The 24,703-nt window shown below is 41.6% G+C and overlaps 2 protein-coding genes across 3 annotated transcripts; one reads left to right on the forward strand and one right to left on the reverse strand.

Annotated features, from left to right (window-relative positions):
* Positions 1-1,812: 1,812 nt before the first annotated feature.
* On the reverse strand, positions 1,813-16,736 carry CCP110 (centriolar coiled-coil protein 110). The gene is given in 16 exon segments (XM_054516612.1): positions 1,813-2,384; positions 6,355-6,437; positions 7,012-7,071; positions 7,998-8,060; positions 8,751-8,830; positions 8,991-9,107; positions 9,388-9,452; positions 9,455-9,488; positions 9,745-9,861; positions 10,183-10,319; positions 10,962-11,145; positions 11,285-11,406; positions 12,047-13,691; positions 14,621-14,749; positions 15,696-15,852; positions 16,658-16,736. Coding segments are annotated over 15 exon segments (3,036 nt in total). The 5' UTR covers positions 15,843-15,852; positions 16,658-16,736; the 3' UTR covers positions 1,813-2,331.
* A 2,092-nt stretch (positions 16,737-18,828) lies between these two features.
* On the forward strand, positions 18,829-24,616 carry GDE1 (glycerophosphodiester phosphodiesterase 1). Of its 2 annotated transcripts, none has more exons than XM_036392662.1 (6): positions 18,829-19,137; positions 20,370-20,545; positions 21,647-21,752; positions 22,436-22,528; positions 23,134-23,345; positions 23,721-24,616. In XM_036392662.1, the coding sequence occupies exons 1-6, from the start codon at positions 18,883-18,885 to the stop codon at positions 23,866-23,868; spliced, it is 990 nt and encodes a 329-aa protein (XP_036248555.1). In that variant the 5' UTR covers positions 18,829-18,882; the 3' UTR covers positions 23,869-24,616. The 2 variants fall into 2 exon arrangements, with proteins under 2 accessions (XP_036248555.1, XP_036248556.1); XM_036392663.1 differs by having other exon boundaries at positions 19,076-19,137; positions 20,374-20,545.
* The last annotated feature ends 87 nt before the right edge of the window (positions 24,617-24,703 follow it).

Here is a 24,703-nt window from a genome sequence, read left to right on the forward strand (position 1 = left end):
GCGGCGCGGCCGCGCCTTCCGCCGGCAGCCCCGGCCCGCCCCGAGCGCGGGAAACGCCTGAGGGGGCCGAGCAAAGAGCACGCGGAGACACAGCTTGATAAAGGTTTAGAGTTTATTGTGCAGAACGCGCCAAGTAAAAAGCGAGACTGGTGAAAGTGAAACAAAGTACAAAAATAAATAGACTTCTGTAATGGTATCACAATTCCACACAAAATAAAAAGATAAATATGTATAAATACAAAACAGCAAGTACAAAACCAAATTCTGGCACTTGCCAAGAGAAAGGCCTCATGAAAGTTAAAAAAAAAAAAAAAAGGCAAAAAAGACCCTTGTGCTATAATGCTTTATTACACACTGGAAACATGCTTGAAGAACAAGAGGTTTAGATGTGAAACCCTAAGAGAAGGGAAACATTCATTTCTACTAACACACTAAACCTATCTGTGCATCAACATATTGCCTATGCTAATAATAAATACAGCACATCAAACATCCATTAAAAGCATCAAACTTTAGTGCTGCCATATCAACAGCACCTTCTATCATCTGTGACACAGGTTACTCTTGTCACTCTAAATTCTTTCTCTCGAGATGTTTTCCACTCCTAAGAGAAGCTGGGAATTAAAACACAGCTTTGTTGCCCACTGGGTGAGCAGGAAACTTTCCTGGAGCATTTTCCTACTACAGCTGGGATTTTAAAGCACCACAGCATTAGTATGAAGGAGGCAGGTCTTCCACTGCTTAAACTCTGCTATTTTCACCATCAGGGGAGCCCCTGGCCCCAGGCTTTCAAACAAACCCAGCAATGTCATTCTCAAGGTGCTGGGGCAGTGTTTGTGCCATTTTGCAATCATGCAATTTGGGTAACTTAGTGCCTGGTATAACACAGCATCACGAGCTGCAGAAGACAGACTTGGTGGCAGATAAAAGCCACAGGCTGGTGCCAATCCACTCATCACTGCCTATGAAATAACTGTCCTCATGCCATTATTAATGTTCTTCTTTCATGCTATTTACCACAATCAAATTTTCAGTTAGTCTTTTTTCTCTTACATTCATGTCAACACACTACAAAGCCTCCAAAGTTCAGTGTGTTGTATTGTATTGACACTGAGAAAGTAACAAAATATAACCTAATTTACATTCTGGCAGTCAGTTCTCTTCTGCAAAGATTACACAGCTGAGCTTTTCTCTCTAGAACTTTGTTAATTTCATGTCTCAAGTTCATTAAGATAAGGTGGAGAATGATCTCCCCTGAAGTTGATGGATAATATCCATCAGTTGGAAGACAAAGGTAGAATACGACCATGATCTTTTAATGTTTGATATTCATAAATATGGAAGTGTTGGGATTTGGTAGGGATTTCCCACCTGCAGAAATCATGACTTCAGTACAAGGGCCTGTTGGATCACACAGCAGAAGATAAACTGCTCAGAAAAATCCCACTGTCATCAATTAAATGTAACATATCTGAATTACTATTGCAGACTGAAATAACTATTTTGGTCTGAAATGTTAAAACAGTTAAAATTTTACCTTCTGCAGTTTTTGTAGAACATACACATCTCCATGTTGGACAGATGTTGTTTCCATAAGAAAATGCAGTGGACAGCAGGGCAATAAAAACCCAGGGCCCTTTCAGTACAGTGGTTTGATCTACCACACATATAAGTGCACATTTTTGGTTTGATCAGTGAAAGTTTGTCCATCAGCCCAACAGTGAATTTGGACCACATCTGTCCAGCTCAGAGAAATGCAAAACATTTGGTACAAGGCCTTTAAGTACTGAAATTGAGCTAATCTCATTCCTACAGAAAGTACATTCAGAACAGCTGCTGACAAATTCACTGACTTGAAAGATCACTTTTGTTTAAATTAAGTTTGGGGTTTTTTTTTTCACATTTAGCGGCTTTAACTTTATGGTATGAAACTAAATACATACCCATGACTTACTTATGGTGGCACTAACACACAGAAATTGCAATTTAAGTAATGCAAAAAGCATAGGTAAGACACTAGAATTAGAAAGTGTGAAAAAGTCACAAATTACCTTCATGTTGCCCCGTGCGAGTCTTTAAATAAACAAGATTATGAATATTTTATATATTAATACTGGTCTGTACACAAGTTCTAACATGCAATTTTCCCACAAGCATTAGAGCTTCAAAGCAGCTTCAATATGATTGTGTTATGTGTCATCTGAAAATGACAAAGTAGGTTTATGATGTCTATATATACATCTATGTAAAGAAGATGCAATATTAAAAATCAGTGCTGACAAAGCCATCATTAAAACACTAAGCCATTTTATCCCAGGGAATGTTGTCTTCTTAAATTATCACAACATTTGGCTTCTTTCTTTGGGTTCTTCCTGCATATGCTCCTAAAAATAAGTAGAAACATTACCATATTACAATTAATAGTAATGGTTTTTGAAACAGGACTATCCAACAAAAATAGCTGAAAAAAATCAGGACTATTTTTTTTAAAGCAGTATTATGCATTCAGTGACTACTTTTAAAATGACAATTTTCATAATGGTACACCCCAAAAACCTTATGAAAACTACCTATAGGTTTAAAAGTAAGAGATTCTATAGTATTGCCTACTTGATAACTATTCTATCTTCTTTTCTGCTATTCTAAAACAACTACAGCCACAATTTACAAATTTTTAAAAGAACTATTGCATAACCAAGATAGATGAAATGGCTGATTAAGTTTAACTATGCCATGTATTACTTTAAAAAAATATAAATTAAAAAATATCATACAAGCTGAATACTTAACATAACTTTTTCCTTTTGTCAGATTAATTAAAACAAGAGACAGCTGTAGGCTCCCATATGTCAATAAGACAACCAGAATTAGAGGTGCAGTATGAAAATCATCAGGCAGAGCCCTTATAAAAGGAAGGATGCTTAAGTAAAAAAATAAATAAACAAACAAATAACTCTTTCCAGAGGGAACAAGTACATAATACATATATTGAAAAAATCCATATTATAGTATGCATAGCATAAGTATCTTCCAGGAATGAGGGTTCAGCACTGCAGGCTGCTAAGAAATAGCACAACTCAGCATTCTTTAGGTTCAAGCAGTTATCAAGAAAGTGCAGCAGTGTGAGCAAACATTTCCACAAAGCAGTGAAACCATGTCACAGGGTGCAGAGCAGTGGGAATGGAAGACAGCCATGGAAGAGAAATGACTGCCAGGCAGTAAATGAAGGTGACAAAGGAAGTGCCAGTCCTTCCTGGGCTCTTTGGTTACTCTTGGTCAGAGCTGCAGTGGTTACTTACAGGTGTCCCTGGGCTATAATCAGCACAGGCCAAAGCAGGAATTCCCAGAGCCCTCACATCTCCACAGGCTCCCAGGACACAAAAGGAATTCTCACTGGCCCGGCCCTCCCCAGTGCTGTGCTCTTCACATCACCTGGGATCTCATAGGACAGACAACCAGGCTGACAGACACAGCCCTTTTTTAGTGATCAACACTACCCCTTGACTCACCTCAAGTGTCCTCCAAGTTATAGAAAAATGTCCCACAAGGAACAGGATATTACAGTAATAGCACATGAGTGTGCAAAAATCCCCCAGCAATCTAGACTAAGGAATTGCAGAAGGCAAATTTGAATAAAAACAGTGACAGTTCTGAAAACAAGGGACAATCACATGAGGCCTCTCTCCTGGAACAGAGGACAGACCTGCTACTCACACACAGCAGGTCTGAGGCTTCCTGAAGTGCTGGCCTGAAAGCCAACACATTTCACAGCCCCCAGCACCTCACATGGGCAAGCTGTGCCCTTGGCTTGGCCAAGAGCTGCCACCACCCAGATATCCTGTGTGCCTCCTGCCTCTATTTCCTTTCCGCAGGAAAGGAAACTGGGCAGAGGAGATGAACAGGCCTTGTTGTAGGAGCAACCTGATCTCAACCCCCTTCTAACACCATCAGACCTCATTAAATGCCCTGCCTGGCCCCACTTGCAAGCTACTGATGGAACATCTCAGCCTGATTTAAACTAATTGAAGTTTAAAAAAAACATTACTGATTTATGAGTCTGTGCTCTTCTCTTAAGCACAGAACTTTGGATTCAAGGAATAAAAACCAACAAAAACTAAGTTTAGGATTGCCACTTGATTCCTAAACAAAATGTCTTCTTGCCAGAAAAAGAACAATCAGTCTGAGTGGTATTAAAGCTGCGAAGCACTTTGCATATAGAATTTAAAACAACAATCAAGAGAACAAAAGAAAAAAACATTGGACAAGTATGTTATTTTCTTCTGAGGGTTTGTCTCATATTGAAGTTGAATGTATTTATAATTATAGTAACTGTATCTTACTAGCCCTCCTTCCCCTTCTATCCCTCTAATAAGCCCAATTTAATTGGTAGTCAGGAATGAACATAGAAAAGAAATTAAATCAACACCCTATTTAACATACTGCCAGACTTTTCACTATTCACATTTCATCCATATATAAAGGAAACCATACTCTATTTAAATATATTTAAATTAAGTTCTTTCATTATTGCAGAATTATGCAGATTGTTTCTTTCATGCCCATGTAATAACTTCAGAATGCATTTCTATTCATTCAATACAAGAAGTCTAACCTATTTCTGAAGGAGCACACAGAGGTGCTGGCATTGCACCACAGAACATGGGTGATGTCCAAGCTCTATGTGAGGTTACACTGAGCAGCCAGAACTACCCAGCATAAACCTGGTGAGCCCCATCTGCCTGAAGTTCCAAGAAGGCCACTGCAGAAGGCATTCAGTGACTTTCCAGACACTTGACAAACAGCAACAAGGCAAAGAGAAGTTTGGAGATATATCCCAAAGGAGTTTTTTCATTGCCAAGCATGACCTGTCACAACTTTGGGAATTATGACTAAGATAAACCCAGGGACTTCCTTAGCAGAGCAGCACACGCTGCCAGCACAGCAGAGTGCTGAATGCTTAACTGGATGTCTGGTGCCAGACACACAATGTAAACACCACTGTGTTCATCAGGAGCTCAGTGGGAATTACACAGGTTTGGGGATGGGACCCAAACCTGGAATCAGTGCCAGACCTGACCCTGACACCACCCTAACACTACTACTATTTCACAACCTCTGTAATACTGTAACTGGCAAAGGCTTTGTTTTGTTGTCCCTGTTCTTCAGCATGCTCCACTGAGTCCAGACAAACAACTGCATTGCTCTACTTTGGTGATGACAGGAGAACTAAGTACAGAAAAATACATGAACGCACTCTGGTTGTGATCTCATCACCTGCCTTTTATTTCCCCCATCTGATACTGCAGTGCTACCTGTGTTTATGCCTCACTATACATCCTTGTGTGGCCACTTCTTTTGACTTCACAAAGCATCATCTGGGAAAACATCCCACTTAACCAGTGTAAAACACACTGCCTTCAAACTCACAGGTACTCCCTGCTGGCATTGCTCTGGGGCAGCAATAAATAAACATTTCCCTTATAGGAAAGGTTTGATCCTTAACACATACAGATTATTTAAAACATTGTGGAAAACAGTTGAAATCCTACTACATTACACAATTCCCTTATTAAGCCCCAAAATTCCCAATTTTTATACTTGACTTGTGGAACTCTCCTTTGAGAACAAAGTGTAATTCAGATCTTAGATAGTGTTAAAACCTATCAACCACTTTACCTTTTGATAAATCTAGGCTTATCACTTAAGAAATTTAAAATCTAATTTAAAAAATAGAAACTGTGTAAGACCATTCAAAGTGATTTATTAGAGGTTCAGCACTATTATCAAACCTTTTATATAAAAGGTAACCAATCAGTAATCTCTGTATGGTAGCACCAAAATGCTCCACTTTTAAACTTGGGTCATTGAGACTTAAACATGCTGTAAGATGCTATAGGAATATATATATATATATATATAATTTTAGGACTGTATAATGAGTAAACACCCTCTGAGGAGTTGGAAACTGTCCTTCCTGTCCTTTGAATATGCTCCATGCTGAAGATGTGTGTACAGAACTAAGAATCAAATGACATGAAGATTCTAATCCAAGTCCATTTTGACTACTAGCAATTTCTCAGCGGTTCCAGTGAATATATCTGGCAATCTTTTTTATGACTGGGCATCTGGTGAGTGAAAGCAAATGAGCTGTGCAGCACATTCTATACACTATGTCTATAGAATCTGAAAGTGGATGGTTCAGTTACCAGCACAGGTTTGTTTGAGAGATAGGTTAGACTTAAGGCAGAGCAAAGCAGGTGCACAAGGAAAGGAAAACAATATATTGCCAATTTACTTTGTCTAGATACTAGTAACTTATTTACTCTAAGATCCAAGCACCAATTTTCTACACACCTGAAACAGCCTTGTTAGGCACTCTGCTCCCTGCAGCCTTCCTTCTATTTTGCTCAGCCCCATTCACTGAGGCCTTAGAGGTTCTAATTAAATATAAAACAGTTAATAAGTCAATTACAATAAAGTTGAAAGGCTGTATACAAAAATATAGACACTATCAAAATGTGTTTGGCATGAAAACATTTTTACAATGTCCCAGAGCCTCTTCCTGAGGACCAGTACAGTTCCTATTGATATTATTATGGCTCACTTAGATACATTAAGTAGGAGAACATCTCCCCATGAACAGATTGAAAAATTCTATTGAAGAAAGTGATTTAGTTTAGATATCATGGCATTACAGTCTACATATAAAAATACAGTATTTCATTAAGTGGAAGCAAAGCTTCATGGAATGAATGTTACAAATAGAAATGTTGGAACAGTGTAAATGAAGACAATACACAAGAGGATGACAACAATAAACATTTTCCTGCAGTATAAGGTAAAACAAAGCTTCATCACTCTCTCAAAATACTGAGACAAGTAACTATTTTTACTCTGAACAACAGTTGTACTGTTATGTGTATGTTATGTGTAAACATTATTCATCAATCACTGTTTCTTGCACTTGGAAATTAGTTTCATCTTTAGGCTAGAAACATGCTGTGCTCTTACCCTTGCCTGCAAAGCAGTCTATGAACTGGAGCATTCTGTCCTTGGTTTGGTTGAAGTATGCTGTTAAAACACAAGCTTTTATTAGTGCTTTTTCCCTTCAAAAATAAAAGCCTCTCAAGAAATACCAAATTATGCATCATCTTCCACATAACAAATTTCAGAAAGGCTAACAGGTTTTGTAATGCAAATGACACATAGGCAAACTGGCTGGAATTGAAATTCCAGAATAGGATTACTACTTCCACTATTTAAAACAAAGCAACAAAAAAGCACACAGATAGGTGTCCCTCAGCAGTGGCTTGGGTCCCCAGTCATTGATGAGAACACACAGGAAAAAGGGCTGAATTGCTTACAGTAGTCCTTGAAGGCTGAACTGTATGAGTAGACAGCATGTCTTCAAAGCTTTTGGGTAAACATGGGATAAAAACTGTTTGTAAGGGATGCCAGGTATCTGATTTTTAATATGATATAAACATGCAGACAGGCCTCATAAGAGAGCAGCTGTTATCTGCCTGAACAACATGTACTGAACACTGTAACTTCTGTGATCTGAGCAAACAATCACACAGTCAAGGAACAAAATTTTCCTCACATTAAAAAGCCACTACTTTTCTGACAGCTTTCTAAAGATAAGCATTATCAATAATTCCACTGCAAAGTAAAAGGTATTAGGAAAAGTAGCAGTGCCAAACTGAAGTTTAATAGTGCATCTCAGAGAAAAACCTTAAACCTGAGCACCAAGATTCAAAGCCATAAAGAAATAACTTCTGAAGATAAAATTTCAGAAATTACTCTGAAGAAAACTTATTTTCCTAACTTATAATGAGCTAATAAACCCTTTTCTTGGGCCATGGTTAATCAGATTTCATTAATTTCATGACAATAGTAGCAGGAATTGAGCTGATTGATGGCAAACCAACAGTACAGATCACATTATTGTAAGACAGTTTTGTAAAAGCATTTTAATACAAGTAACCATCACCTACCGATTTTGAGGAGTTTTTTGTTTTATGATTATTTTTTTACTTGGCATTCCCATTTCTGAAGCCCTAGAGAAACAAAAGTATTGAAACATATTTCAGTTAGCAAATCATCATCCAGGTCTTGATCAGAAACTCTCAGAGAAAGCCTACAAGAGGAACTACACTACATGTGATTCTCCATATATTTGACAAACAGCAACAAGGCAAAGAGAAGTTTGGAGATATATCCCAAAGAGTTTTTTTCATTGCCAAGTATGACCTTTCACAACAGAACTTCACTACATTCCCAGAGCAGTCCTACAGATTATCACTTTACTCAGAAGCAAGTGTAACAAGTGTCCACCATGTTCCAAGATAATGCCTGCTACCATTCCCCAAAAAAACTCTGCCAGAGATACTCTATTAAGTTTCTTTATTGCTAGGCACTTAAGATAGATAAAATCACTTGGGGCACTTTTTACAGTTTGCAAAATCAACCATAAACTAAGCATCCACCACTGCACTATAGTGTAAATGCAAAACTTAGAACATTATTCTCCTTACAAACAGGAAGACTCTTAAAAGTACGAGCAAAATACAATTAGCAAGACACGATAAACCTGGAAAGCTTATTACTCCTTCTCCTAGCAGAGACGTCAGTCTGCAAAGAAAGAAACTGTTATTCCAGAAACTCCTCCTCACTATTTCCTATGCCTCCTACTCCTTCTCTTGTACCCCTTCCACCAACCCTCTCCACCCAAGGAGAGCTGCACATACTTCATGTACTTTTTCCTGTCCAGAGATTTCTGTGTGGCTGTTGAAAGCGTCACTCGCTCTCTTGGGCTCTTTACTTTATCCTTAAAAAAAAGAGGATACAGAAGAAAGTTACCTACAAAAGCATAATTTAAAAATTTAGATTTAAGAAACACTGTACATGGGGAGGAAGAATCTCTTAAAAGGAAAATGGCTCAGTACTTAAAGTCCTGAAGCAGTTTACATTTCCAGGAGGTAACACACCATTTGCCTGAGCATCTTCTCTTTACGAACTTCGCGATCGTGCCGCAGGATGTTCATTCTCTCCGAGGCACCCATGGTGAAAAAGATGTCATGGATGTCATACAGAGCAGCCCGCAGCTGGGAAGAATCATTGAAATGTTCAGTAATCATTCAGTCAAGTTTACATGCCCGTGGTTTTGAACATCAAGCTCTTTCTGCTTTCAATCTAAACAAAACGCTTCATCATTTTGAAAACCGTTTTTTGAAATCAAATAATTTTGTGTCAAGCAAAAAAAATTAAATCTTCTCTTCTTTAAATGTTTTACTCTAAACAAAGCCACTCTAAAGGTTTCATGTATTTATGTTACAAAAGCAGAATAGCTAGGAAAGACCAAAAACAAGGTTTAAATTGTGTCACCTGAGCCATTACTCTTTCGTGAAGGGATGCATCTTGGGCTGACACAGTTCCTCTTTTCAACGGAGCTCAGACTGAAAATTTTTTAGGAACTCCAGAGTATCCTGGGAAAGATGGGAAAATAAGAGTAAGCACCAGGCATAAGCCGTCACAACAAAACAATTACTAACAGTACACACAGCAAACAGATTCTTTGTTTGACTTGCACCTTGTGACACCAAGCAATGCAACACTCAAATGTGTTCATGTGCAGCCCAAAATCTTCCGAGAGCAGAAAATGCAGGATTTCATCTGTCAATGGAAGGCAGGAACAAAAACAAACAGAAGAAGCTGCCTATTACAAAAAAAAGCTGATCTTACTTTTACAGTTTGCTTAAGATGTTTCAGTTTTTCTGTCTGCAGGAGTCTACGAGTGAGAAATCCCTTTGCCACTGCTGTGATCTTGTCAAACTTCATCTGTATCTCTGGACTGAAAACCTTAAAAGAAATCAAAACTTTTTATAAATAAGCAAGAATTATGAATTATTTATCAAATAACATCCATCAAGTGACCTAAGTTTCCAAGTAAGAAAAAAGCTGTTGATAAAGCTTTGACTGGGCTCAAAGTACCCACCATAATTTAGCAGAAGCAATATCCTGCTATATGATTACTTTGCATATATGAATAAGAAAAATAACCTACACAGTTCTCTTATGCAATCAAAGTTGAACAGATACTAAAATTTTCTGTTACCAGTGCCTTACAAAAAAAAAAAATAGGACCTTTTAAGATAAAAATAAATCTGTCCTTTCCCTTACCTGAATCCACCTAGTTTTGATCCTATTACTTGGCCTGCACACTGAGGTCTTTATAACTCCACTACCTGAGGGTCCCCAGAGATAGAATGAAGCTTCACTTGTTGAAGAAAAGGTGTTGGGTGTTGTATGAGCAAAACCTGCACAGAGAGCAGAACACACAGTTCAACACACACTTCTGCCCAAAGTAATGCCTGTGTCTGTGGATACACTCAGCTCGAGGGTCACAGCTTTGTCTGCAAGGTCAATTACAGGCAAGAAGCAAGTTAAATATTTCTGATCGATTTCCATGCAAAATTTGCTAAACAAAAGACAGAACAAAACATTTCACAATGCTCTGGAACAGGTGAGAGGTGTTCCATCAGCTATAGCTGTACTGCCTTGCCCTTGCAGAGCCCCTCAAAACCTTCTACACAAACAGGACCACCTGGCCCAGTGCTGTGCAGCTACATGGCAGGAGGATAATCCTTCTGGGACATGATGCAAATCCACATCCTCATCCTTGATCAAAGGAGGCTATTCTTAGCTTGTTTTCCTTGGATGTGCCCTGAAACAGTTACATAACAAACGCAGTACATGGAACTGTTCAAGGATGGCTGAACCTGTGCTAAATGGCAGTGACACAAAGATGCAACAGCCTTTGCTGAGGGCAGCAGCCTTCTGTGTATCCTGAGCAGCCCTAGGGCAGAACACTGCACTCATCCACACAGCTGGTCCAGTCAAGCACTGTAGAACAAATTAGATCACAACACTTAATCTATATTCTTCCCTTCCAGTTTTACCAATGCTGGTGGAGTTTGTGTTATGGACTGTCTCCAGCTGAGACTGCACACTTTCCAGCAAGCCACTTTCACTTTTTTTCCTCCACTCCAACTCCATCCTGCTGTTAATATTCACTTTGGAAATTTCTATTTCTGTTGTAGTAACCTTCTCTCCTTTTGAATTTCTCTTCTTCTCTTCCAGTTCCTACAAAAGAAAGATTCAACCATGACACTATTTTCCTAACACTGCAAAGCAACAGAATATACATTCAAACTCAACTGCTTCCTGACAAACTTCCAGACAACACAAAACCTTTGCTTAGAATTTTTCCTGTTGACCTTACCTTCAATTCCTCCTGTTCTCTCTCTTGTTCAGCTATCAGAATCGACAGTTGTTGTGCATGCTGTTCTTCAAGTCTCTTTCTCACTTCTTCAAAGGTCAGCTCATTAGCTTTCAAAATACCTTCTGAGAAAATACATTACAAAGAATCAAACATTAAATACCCTCTATATGATCTTTGCCAGAGACATCCATCCTTTATCAGTGGTAATTTGCCTCATCAGTAAAAAGTAAAAAAGATGTCTTTGATATCAGGTTTCCTTGATATCAAGTTCCCACTATGTATTGCACAGAACCCCATCATTTACTAGTCCTTCAAAATATTTGCACATGCATATTTGTGAACTAAACTTGTGGATGGAACATTAACACCAAAAGCATATATTAAAATAGGGACATAAGAATTGTTATATTTGCTGGAGTGCATTAATGTCATTTATGCCACTTCAGCCTCATTTAGTAGAGACACGTGCAGATGTAACACAGTCTTGAATTTGAAGAAAATATCTATATGGTTTTCTTTTAATTTACATGGGCTATCTTTTCTTTTAGGAGTCTAATTTAGACCTCATGGCATAAGACAATTGTCTTAGTAAAACTGAATTCCAGCTCCTAGACTGAAATGGGAAATCAGTATTTGTGAAGTCAAATTAAATTAGGGAAATGAGGCTTCTGAAAAGAAACACCAATGACTAATGATCACTGGGGTTTTTTCTAAAATATTTATAAACTGTGAAGTAACCCTCAAGCACAGGAAATCTTTTACCTTTTGTCATATTCTCAAGGACTGCATTCTTGGTAATGTAAACTGATCCCACGGGATATTTCTGTTCTTGCAACCACTGCTTCTCTTGTTCTTCCATTCCAACTCTGAGAACACAGGAACTGTTTTCTTTTTGGCAGTTGTCAGCATCCAAATCAAGTCTACGTTTTACCTTTTCATAATTTTCTGGGAACTGCTCATTTGCTGAGGAAACATTTGGAGTATTATCCAGCTGCTGTCGCACATTCTTGCTCTGCAGTAGTAGTGGAGATGGATTTTCCACGTCGTAGGATTTATTGAGTTCCACTAGAGAATTACATTTAGTGTTTTCTGCCAAAGTAGCTGCTTTCATTTCATTCACAGCCAGGATCTTCTGTGTCACTGCAGACTGACTGATGGCAAAGGGCTCGTTCACTTTTGGAGGTGCCATACTTGGACTGCTCTCTACTTTATGTGGCCCTCTGCTGTCCATCACCACCTGTCCTTCCAGCATAGCTGACACTGCTCCTCTGCTTTCAAAGAGCCCAAAGGAATGGCGCTTTGGCCTGCCAGCCCCCAGCCCATCACAGGGGCCTAAAGAATTCCTGCTGACACCTGGAACTCTGCCAGGGCAGACTGTAGTGAAGTCCACCATGAACTTTGGCACTGATTCAGACACATTGTTTTTATCTGCAATATCTTGCATGATTAAATCCATTGTTCTACCCTTACCTTTAGGACTTAACTCATAAGCATTCACAGGGTTGTTTATAATGATGTGTCCCATGGATAAAGGTCTGGGGCGCCGTCGGTGCATTTTAGGGCTCATGCTTGGCTCTGGGCTTGGCAATTTGGCATAAGAGCCTGTGAGGCTCCTGACAATGCTACTGTCACGCTCAAACATAGAATTCTTTTTCAATTCCTCATCTGAATCTGAATCCACCAAAGGGGGTGTTCCAACTCTCATAGGTATGTCTACTTTAGAAAAACTGGATAAAGTGGACATACTTGTGTTATTTGTATGAGTAGAGGCACAGTGGAGAAGGGTATTTGATTTATTAAGACTGGGTTTATCAAGTGTCTGAGCAGTGCAACTTCTGCCTGTAAGTTTTGCCCTCTCTTTGACAGAGTCAGTTGTTTTAACACCATCATTTTCTTTATCTGAATGACTTTCACTCGTACTCCTCTTTGAATTGCTTTTTGAGGTACGCTTGCTCTGCTCTTTCTCTATGTACTCCCTAGACTTCTTTATCAGGTTCTGAAGACTCATTACACATGGATCTTGGACATCCTCATCTGATGGTGACCCCACTCGTCCCTCCTGCTTCTGCAGAGCATGAGATGGGACCTTGTTACACATCTTGTCAGGAGATGCAGCCCTTGGACACAGCGCATCTTCCGAGGAACGACTCTCACCTGGCTTTGAAGAAATTTTTTCTTCTGCAGCTTTAACTACTTCTGTCCCATTTGATGTCATTTGCCCTGCAGTACCTGATGGTCTAAGTTCTGATGTCTTTTCCAGGTCCATGGAGCTCTGCCTTTCAGGAGTACATGCTGAACTGGTATCTGATAGAGCTGTGAAGTCAGTCAAAGCCTTTGAATCCAAACCAGGGCAAGAACTCTCAGCCTTTGATGTGTTCACACCACTCATGCTATGTCCCTTCTTCATCTGCAAATGAAAATTTTAAAAAATGACAGATTTTCAATGAAATCTCAGAATCTCAGATTCCTGCAAACTTCACTTGAACTTAAAAAAAATTTTAAAAACTAACTTTATTTAAGTGAGAATTACATGTTACTTCCAGCCAGCATTTGTTTAAAAGGATTTTCACACTACAATTATCCTATGAGCTGTGTCTCAGTTATCAAAAGGACACACTTGGAAAAAAACCAAACAAATTTACATTATTTTTGTATTGAACATATTTTCCTGGTCTGCTGGTCAAACCTCAAGCCAGCTGACTGTTGCAACACACACTCAGTAAACAATGCAAACTACAAAGTGTTGCTTGCCACCTTGGTAACTCAACAAACTCAGTATTAACTGTTTAGGAAACAGTTTAAACTAAAGGCTGTATTACAGCTGTTCCAAAGACATACAATAACTCCTTGATTAGATGTATATAGTAGTCTTTTAAATCAAAACCTCTACTAAATTCATCATTGAAGCAAAGGAAAAAAAAAGTTGCAGTAAAATTTTAAAGCATACAACAGAATTTCAAGTTGTTGTGAAAGTAATTTTAATTCTGTAATCATAAAGTTGAATATCGATTATTTTATGATTAAGCTATAAGCTTGCAAATAAAGCAGCTCTAACACACAGGAGTTGTTCACTTGTTTTAAGAATCACAAAAGAAGCAGTGAGCTCTCTTGCATACAGCAAAAGCAGCAGTGAAAAGCAAGGCCATGCACTACAATGAGTATCAGTAAATGTATCAGGACACACACATGAAATACCAGCAAATGCTGGCTCTGGAGAGTTACCTGCTATTCATTTCATGTTTATACTGGGGAATACTTAAACCCCAGTACTTTCTCAAAATGTCTCTTAGCAGTGATTTTCTGTAAATCTATGAGGCAGCTTAGGACTAACACTACCTGGACATTTTCTACAATCTCCTGAACACGAGTCAATAAAGCTTTTTTCCGGGACTCCCGTTTCCTGCTCTCTAGCTCCAGTGCTTTCTCCTTATACTGCTGTATTTCCTTTTTCTTTTCAAGGCTGAGCTGCAAAACAGAGTGTAAGAAACATAGTTTATATCACTAAATGCAAATTTCAATACAGAATTACAGAAATAAATTCAGAAGAAAAACAACAGATCAAAACAATTAGACAAACAGAAAACACCTGAGATTTTGTGCATGCATTAAATGCCAGCTTCTCAACCAATTTTTTAAGGGCGGGTGTACAAAATGCCTTCTTGGCACACATGCAAATGAACATGAATTTAAAACACATTTATAAAATTTTCCATGAACATTACATGCTATGGTATCAATCTGACATAGGATTCAGAGATTTTTTCTAAAAACCCTTACAACATCCATGTGTTTGTAAATGAAGAATGTGACAATATATCTGCGATTTATATCTGTATCATGATTTTTGGAGTTGTAAGAGACTCTCTCCCATTTCTTCCCATCACTGAAACAAGGAAATCAGCTGCAGTATTGCAGGAACTACCAACAATCTTCAGCTTAACTCTGTTTGCATTAGCAGAGAATGACTTAAGATAATTGATGAGCCTATGGAATACATTAGAGGAAGATGCAAACATATGCAAAAAAAATTTCCTTAAAAGCTTTTTAACTATCTCTGTATTTCTTATTTGCATTTTTACACCATTAAAATAACTCACATGTTCAATATTTGAAATGTCAATATGATTTTGTGTGAAGCCCAGCGGTAACATTACTGAAAACAATCAGCATTTGTGCTGCCTTTAGGAAGATAACTTCTAAAAAAATTAAAGGAAATGTAGTCAGTGCGAGGGGAAAAAAGTATATTTAAACCCTTATTTTATAAGATTAAGGCTAGGAATGCTTAGGAAACACTAAGCAGCAGGTCAGATGACAGCTCACACAGACATCTTCAGTAGAATCATTACATGTGCACATCAAAGCTGATGCCAATAGCACAGTTAGGAGGAAAAGGAATAAAAAAAGGCCTTACCAGAGGGGAAAGCACAGGAACGCCATAGAATTGAATGAGGGAGACATTTTTGTTCTGAACAGTAAAAGAAGTTTTTCCTTTTATTGCCTCTTCTTGAATTCTGGAAAGATGCTTCCTACAGAATATTTCATAGTCCTCCATCTTCATGTTATCTAAGCTGCAAAGAATAATAACATTACTCTTCCATGTACTTCCAAGACATTGAAGGGAAAACAACATCACCACTAATTCTGTGTCACTATGTTTTGGGAAGCAAATTCTACATTAGAAAACCGAATTAAGTTTCTCTTCCTCCAATCATTACCAAAGCCTGCAAAACTCTTCATTATTTTCCCCTATGAAAGGAGAATCTGCATATATGAGCAAAAAGGATGATCACAAACACACAGAAAAGAAAGCAAGCATTGAGATAATCAGGACTCACAAAACTGTACCTGCTATAGATAATTTCCATCAAAGACTAAACCTTTGAGATCTTCCACAAGACAGATCCTATCAACTGTTAAAAAAACCCCAAAACCCAGCCCAAACAAAACTGCAGCCCAATTGAGTTTAAAAAAAAAAATAAATAGAAAAAAAGAAAAAAAAAGCCTTTACATGTTTGGGGGGCTGAGAGGAATTCGTGTTTCACTCCCGTGAGCCTCCGTCTCGCTACATCCCTGTATGAACAGACGCCAATACTTACACCACAAAAAAGAAAGAAATAAATCAATGACAGCCATGTCTCCTAAAAAGCCGCCAAATATCTGAAATATCTGTCACTGCCCGTCGCCACCGGAGCGAGCCCTGCAGCGCCGGGCAAGGCCTGACAACGCTTTGTTCCCTGGCACGCCGCTCCGGCCGATTCCTGCCCGATTCCTGCGGGGCTCCGAGCCCGCCCCGGGCTGGGGCCGATTCATCTCCGCCCCGGCGCTCCCCCCCGGCCCCGGCCCCGGCCCCGGCCCCGTCCAGCGGCTCGGTACCTGCGCGGAGCCGGGGCCGGCAGCGGCTCCCCGGTAACCGCCGCCGAACGGCCGGGCCGCCGCACTACGGGCCCCAGCGCGCCCCGCGCCGCCGCTCCGCCCCGCCCCGCTCCGCCCCCGCTGCCTTCCGCGCTCCCCGCACCGCCGGACGGAGCCCGAGGGCGGCCGTCACATCCCCCCGGACACAGCCGCGGGACAGCTCTGCCGTGCCTAGGGAGCGCCCGGCCGAGGCAGCCCCAGCTCAGCGAGATGAGAGGGCATGGAGCGCCATCCCGGTGGCATTTCCAGCCATTTCCACACGCAGCTCTCCCAGACAAGTTCCCCTGTTAGCACGGGTGAAATCTGCTTCATCCCATTACACATCACACGGCTGTGCAGTTCTGGTGCAGTCAGGAGCACAAATGTGCCGCCGCAGGTATCAGATTCAGCGAGCACGCTGTGATAAGAGAGATAAACATGCGCACCTTTCCCATGCTTTGTGAGGACAGCACCCACCAGGACAGCATCCAGGAGGGCATCAGCGCTGACATCCTATCCCTCCCGCCCGGGCGGCAGCCAGCTGCCGGTCCAGCCAGTCCAGCAGCAGGTAACACTCACCTGTCAGGCAGGTCAGGTGGAAGGAAAATCCACACTTGTTTGCCAGCACTTGGCCCAGTCATAATTAATTTAAATATATGGAAGCATCTAATTCCCAGCATTTAGAGCTGTTAAAGCTGTCATTCTTGTTTCAAAAAACAAGTTCGTCATCTGTTACCTCTTCAATGATCTTTGAGGGGCTTTATTTTTTTTAATTTCATCTTTAATCTTAACAAATGCCGTTGTTTATCAAAAGGTTTTTTTAAATACGTTAGACATCTAATTAGACAGTCCATTATTTGTTGTGCATCTGCATACATATCTCTGATTTTTCTTCAGCTACACCTGGCAGAAACACAAAACCACTGACAGAGTATCTGAGATGCTCAGAACCAGCTATGTGACAAATATTCATCTCCGCAATTAAAAAAAAAAAAATTTAAAAAAAGGAAACAAAAACAACTGTTCAGAAGATGGCCTCATGCCTGTTCCACCTCTAGTTGGTCAGAGCTCCTCACTGGAAAGTCAGTTGCTTCCCATCCTTCCCACAGATACAGACACCAAAAAGACGGACAAAACCCCCCCTTACGTTAACACAAACTGCTAGCTCCTCGTCTTTGCTATTCCACTTCTAAACATGCCCAGTTTCCCCAACCTTCACGTAACCGGTTGTTTTCATGCCGTGTTGCTCATCTCTCCGGGTTCCTGGCAGATGTTCACACAGGTGTCAGGGCCAGAGCCACCGTCCCTGTCCAGCAGCAGCTGCGGCTGTCCAGGCAGGAGGCACCGCCTGCTCCTCCCGGGCCTGGCCTGTGGGCAGGCACGACTGCACAGTCAGCTACACAAAACATACAATATGTAATGTTTTATATAACAAACACAGTAATTAGCTGGAAAATTATCACTATGGACGTTATGTTTCTAACTAGCTAGCTGGCATAGCAGTGGAAAGCCCTCAACACTCTCCATACACACGAATGTTTTGTGACTCCCCGGACAGCGCTACCTTTCCTTCTATTAGCTCCCTTTACTTTTATCTGCACCATGTTTTATCAGGAACAGCCCGTTTCCCTCAGTGCCCCGTGTTCCATCAGGAACAGCCCCTGTTTCCCTCGGTGCCCCGTGTTCCATCAGGAACAGCCCCTGTTTCCCTCGGTGCCCCGTGTTCCATCAGGAACAACCCGTTTCCCTCGGTGCCCCGTGTTCCATCAGGAACAACCCCTGCTTCCCTCGGTGCCCCGTGTTCCATCAGGAACAGCCCGTTTCCCTCGGTGCCCCGTGTTCCATCAGGAACAGCCCTTGTTTCCCTCGGTGCCCCGTGTTCCATCAGGAACAGCCCTTGTTTCCCTCGGTGCCCCGTGTTCCATCAGGAACATCCCGTGTTCCAACATGAACACCCCGCTCCCCGCACTCCCCTCCTGGCGTTACCTGAGGCGGTGCTTGGGGCCCGGCCCGCCCTCAACGCGGCTGGCGGGGTCGGGCGGGCACTGCGGGCGCTGATTGGTCGCTGCGGCTGACAGCCGAGTGCTGATTGGCCGGCGGATGGCTCCGCCGTCGCCCTTGGCGTTGGGAGAGGCGCGGCCGTTGTTCCGGCCCGGCGCGGACGGTGACCCGGCCCGGCCCGGACGGTGACCCGGCCCGGCCCGGCCATGCTGTGCCACGGCGAGGGCCTGCTGAGCTCCCTGACGGCTCTGATGGCGCTGGCGCTGGCGCTGAGCCGCAGCCCGGCGCTGGCCTGCCTGCTGCCGGCCGGGCTCTACCTAGCGCTGCACCTCTTGGCCCTGGAGCCCGCGGCGCCCCAGAGCGCGCAGCGCGTCCTGCGGCCCCGCGGCGCCGCCGCCCGCATCGCGCACCGCGGCGGAGCGCACGACGCGCCCGAGAACACGCTGGGGGCCATCCGACAGGTCAGCACGGGCCCCGGGGCTGGGGTTGTGTCCGATAATCCGCCCTCACGGCAGCAAGCCGCCCTCAGCGTCAGCAACTCGGGCCGCTCTTCCCATGGCTGCTGGAAGCTGTGTGGGTGTTGGTCCTTCATCCCAAAGGGGCTTCAGCTCCGAATCTTGTGGGAGCTGTTGTAGCCTTGGTGCTGATGGATATTTCAGCGGTGCAGCGATAATGAAATGCTGTGTTTCGTTGATGTAGCAACAGCACACAGAGAGCGGACAGCAAGTCAGTAACAGGTTGTTTATTTTTTTAAACCTGGAAGATCTGTGATGAAAATCCAAATTTAGGGGAAAATCTGGTACCAGAACTTCACTGTGGGCAGCCCTGCCATGCCTTACTGCTGCCTCATCTGCAAGGCATCAAGGCACAGCCAGGGTTCACAGTCTCTTTCTGAGAATCATTTGAAATAGTGATTATCAGTCTCTGGAATGTAGTGTTTCTGTGAGGTTGAGACGTTGTTGCTCTGAGGATCTCTTACCTTTGTGTGAGACAGGATTCTTAGTCCTGATAAATTCTGAAGCTGCACAATCCTTTCGTGGCAGACACCTGGAGGTAACCTCTATACACGGTTTTTGTCTTTCTGGTGCATTGTCCCTTTTCCCAGGAGGGCAATTTCTCCTTCAGAGCAGTTGGTGTTAGCACTTCACTCAAGTGTTTTTCTGAAGGGTTCTTGGGAAAGATCCAGGGCAGGAAGAAGGTGTATGAAATGTTCTAAGGCAGCCTGGCTGCTTCTTGCTCTCTGATAAGGCCACTCCTCAGAGAGGAGCAGGGATTTGCCGTCCATTTACTCCTAGGTATACACGTGGTAAGCAGTGTTGACTAAGTGTTAAAGTGCAGACATTTGCTTCTCTTGTCTTTCAGAAAAGAACATAAGGACTCCAGGGTTATTACATCAGAAGGAGAGAGCAGGATTCTTTTCGGCATTTTTATCCTGAAACAGTTCCAATCCCAATACTGAGGCAGAATCATTATGGTTTCAGCTGTAAAATAGATTAGATGGTTCAGTTGATTTGTAAATACTCAGCAATGACTTGGATAAAACCTGCTTTTTTCTGCAGATGAAGACTACTGAAAAGTACATTAATGTTTTATTATTTTTTACCAAAATACAAGCTAATTATAGCTGTTCCTATGTTGAATCTATAAACCTGTCTCTTCTCTTGTGTATGTGATTTTTAAAATTTTTTTTAAGGCAGCTGAGAATGGAGCAACAGGTGTGGAGCTGGATCTTGAATTCAGTGCAGATGGTGTCCCCATTCTCATGCACGATGACACAGTTGAAAGGACAACTGATGGGGCTGGGAGACTGCAGGACCTGACTTTTGAGGAAATCAGGAAGCTGAATCCAGCTGCAAAACACAGGCTACGGTAAATGAACTGCTCTGAAATTACACTTACAACAGTGGAAAAATAATTCCTGATGAACAAAATTATTGATTTGATCTATCACTGATTAACATTTTTTTTAAATTTAAAACTTAGTTCTATATTTTAGTTTTAATTTGAGTTTTAGAGGCATATAAGACTATATCTTCTTACTCATCAGTAGATTAGGAACAGTGGAACACAGTCAGGATAAACTGGCTTTTGAGGACAAAATCCACAGACATCTAAAGTGAAACAGGTCAATATTTACATAAGCTTGTTCTAAATTGACTGCAGAACACTGAAGGTGCTGGGATCTTCATACCTCAGAATTTGCTACAGGAATGACTTCTAAGATTAGTTTTATTTACATGTATTTCTTGACTGATGGTGTTTTGGGGATTCTACACATCAGGTTTATACTCTTGAAGAGGAGCTAGACAGATTTTGGGTGGCCTCACTGTGACCCTCGTGGCTGATTAGGTCCTTCCTGGGGGTATGCAAGGGGAAATATTTTTTTACATTACTAAGAATTTGATAACAGTGCAGCTTGTGAAGTATCATAAGTGAGTCCATTTCAGAGGAAGGACTCTGTGTGTGCTCCTGAGACACTGCATTAGGGAATTCCAGAGCTGCAGATGTGCCTCCTGTGGGTGTGTGGCACAAGGAGTATCTTCCCTGTCTCACTGGAAGGGGAAATTTCCACAGGCAGTGACTGCTGAGCAGCTGCTGTTCACTGTCAGGAGTGAATGAACTGTCACCCCATCAGGAATGGTTTATTATTGATGGGAGAAGCTGCTTCTGCTGATCCTCAGCTTGCCCTCCCTGTTCTGCCAGGATCTGCATTTCTGGCTCAGGGCTGGGGAGTGCATTAGGAGCAGGAGGAAAGCAGCAGTTGGAACTGAAAGCTCATTTGTGGGAAGGAGGTGAAGAACTGGGGTTGGTGTTTGGGGTGGGACACGGGGCCAGTGAGCACTGGATCCCACCCCCAGTTCCAGTGCAGCAGCAAACTGTGCTGGAATCAGCCTTGTTGGTGGTGACATGCAGGCCATGTGTGTGCATGTGTGTGTTGACTGCATTCCAAGGAGTTCTGTGTTTCTACAGGAGCCAATTCCAGGATGAAAAGGTGCCAACTCTGAGGGAAGCTGTTGTGGAGTCCATGCATCACAATCTTACAATCTACTTCGATGTCAAAGGCCATGCAAACCAGGTACTGCTCACTGCAGCATGACCCCTGCTTTGGGTTTCTGACCTGCTCTAGTGCTGGTCTCAGACTGCTCCCTGGGCTACAGTCCCTTCTTTAACAGGAGTGAGCCCAGGCCTGCTGCTGGTGACACCCAGAGCTGTCCTGGGAAGCTGCAGCTTGAGACTGGCACAAGGCTGGGGCAAGTGCTGCACTCAGCTCCCAGTGAAACAGAGCAAAGGGAATTCCCTGCTGTGCTGGGGGGAGTCACAACCTCATCTTCAGCCTCCAGTGAGAGATCTGTAATTTGCATTACTGAAGGCAGATGAAAATGATCCATCACTAACATTTTACATAAGTTAATTTTTTTTCTTTCGCCTAGCAAAATATAGGAATAAATAATTTTCCTCTTCAACTAAAGCCTGGGTAGTACTAAAAATTAGATCCAAAACATATTTAAGGACATTTCAAACACTGAGAATCCTACTCATTATTGTAAATAGAGTAATGAACAGAAATTCTTTTGCTAAAAACCAAAATATCATTTCTGTGTTAATGCTATAAACAAGATGCTGTTTTTCTTCTTCTCCCTTTCTATTTCAGTCTTGTAACACAGCAGGGAAGTGTTTTTAAGATTGTTCTAAAATGACTTCGCAGTGTAAATTAAATATGAGTGTTTGTATAACATCTCTGTGTGTCTGTAATTGCAGGCAGTTGATACCCTGAAACAACTCTACCAGGAATTTCCACAGTTGTATAACAGCAGCATTGTCTGTTCTTTCATGCCAGATGTTGTTTATAAGGTGATGTTTCCTAAAAGTTTATTTTTTATTTTTTCAGTCCTGTCTGGGAATTTCAGTATAGTATTAAACTCCCAGTTCCAGGTTTCTTCTGGGCTGTTCAAATTCTTAAGGCTTTTAAAAACAAATGGAGCATAATGCATAATCTTATTAGATGACTCTACTCATTAGATGCAAATAGGAATCTACAGCAATTCCCTCCCTTCTGAAAGCAGTGCAGACAGTGCATTGCTCTTCTAGTTGGTGTCTGGCCAGGTATCTGTGTGCAAGGTACCTGCTAAATAAACCCTTTTTATTCTAGATTACTCCTAAAACTCTATCCTCATTGCCAAGTCTACTTACTTTTTTCCCCATTATATACATTGCATGACTGCTAATTTCTTTAACACAAGAGCTGGTGCTTATTCAGTATGATCTGAAGAAAAAAACCCTATAAAATATAAACATCTTTGTTAAAAGAGTTACAAAAGGATCTGGAGGGGGAGGGCAGAAGGATTCTGGTGGAGTTGTAAATGCAAGCTAGGACTTTGTATCTAATTTCTCAAAAAGTGTTTTTAATGCTGCTGGGCTTCTGGATGAATTACAGTCTTTTCTCCTTGGTCCTCCAGATGAGACAAGCTGACAGAAATGTTGTGACAGCACTGACCCACAGGCCCTGGCAGCTGAGTCACCTGGGAGATGGGACACCCCGATTCAGTTCCTCCTGGAAGCATTTCTTGTACATGGTGATGGATGTCATTCTGGACTGGAGCCTGCACAGTTTCTTGTGGAGATTGTGTGGGGTTTCAGCTTTCCTCATACAGAAGAATTTTGTTTCTCAGTAAGTGTTGAAGTTTGCTCATTTATCAGGAGACATTCTCTTCTGTTAGTATATAGGGTGGAGCTAACACAGTATGTGCTTAACACATTTAGTGTTGCATGAGGTGTCTTGATAATTTCTTTACTCTGTTCTGTTTTATGATTTTAAGCCTCTTTTTTATCTGAATTTTTACCTTCTGTTAATCTTAAAGAGAAAAAGTATTTGTTGCTTTTGCCTGTTTACAATAAGAAAACACAAAAAGATGATGTGGCAGAACGTGACACGCTGTTGTTCCTTGATGTGCTGCTGATGCAAGACCAAAACTCAGCTGTAGCCTCAGCACTGTTAACTCTGTGTAGTGTCAGACTGCTCTCAGGGTGTGTCTGTTCCTTGCAGGGACTATGTGAGGCACTGGTCTTCCAGAGGAATTCGAGTGGTGGCCTGGACAGTGAACACATTTGCAGAGAAAAGCTACTACGAGAGTGTCCTTGACTGCAGCTACATCACCGACAGCTTGCTGGAGGACTGTGACCCCCACTACTGAGCCAGCCAGGCAGGGCTGATGGACTGCTGAGGAGAGCCTGGGAAAGGCAGAGCAGCACCTGGCTTCTGCCTCTGGTCACATCTCAAATGCAGGAACCTTCTGGGGCAGCCACAGAGTCTGAGGAAATCAGTTTCATGTGAAAGAATCAGATAATTTTGGTTCTAAATTGGTGTCGGCAATTTTGGTGTCAAAATTTCAAATCATAACTTGATGTTAGTAATTTTAACTAGCATGTCCTACAAGTGTATACTAATTTGAGGTTGATTTATAGCACCTTAAAATCAATGACATTACTGTTCTTAAAACAAAAACTGGAAATAATGCTACAATGGTGCCAAAATAGAAGAGGAGTATATTTCCCTGCCCTGTGTGGAAAGATGGCTGTGCTGAATACTGATGAGGAAGAAAAAGCCAACTTTCCATGTGTGATGTGATGTGAAGGTTATGAGAATTAACAAATAAAACTTGATTAGCTTCTTATCTTCCAGACCTTTTAAGAGAACCAGTGGAAGATAGGAAATTGTTTTTCTAATGAAGAAAAAACACAGCACATGAATGTATTTATTTTTAAGATAAAGCTATACAGAGAGTGCTGGTAAGCAGTAGAACAAATGGAGCTGAAATGTCTTTTTGGTTTGCTTTTGGTTGCATGATTGAAGGGCACTCAGAGGGATATGGAAACTGTAATCCAGATTTAACTTGAACTCCAAAGAGTCTGCAGTTACAATAAAAAGTCTTTGAGAATTCATGGGGAAGTGTTCTTTGTCAGCTGTGCAGAAGGGTATTTTATATAAAATGTTAAGATTAGTGCAGATTGTCCCAGTTAGGGTAAATC

This window comes from Molothrus ater, chromosome 16, assembly GCF_012460135.2.
Source record: "Molothrus ater isolate BHLD 08-10-18 breed brown headed cowbird chromosome 16, BPBGC_Mater_1.1, whole genome shotgun sequence".
Lineage (NCBI taxonomy): Eukaryota > Metazoa > Chordata > Aves > Passeriformes > Icteridae > Molothrus > Molothrus ater.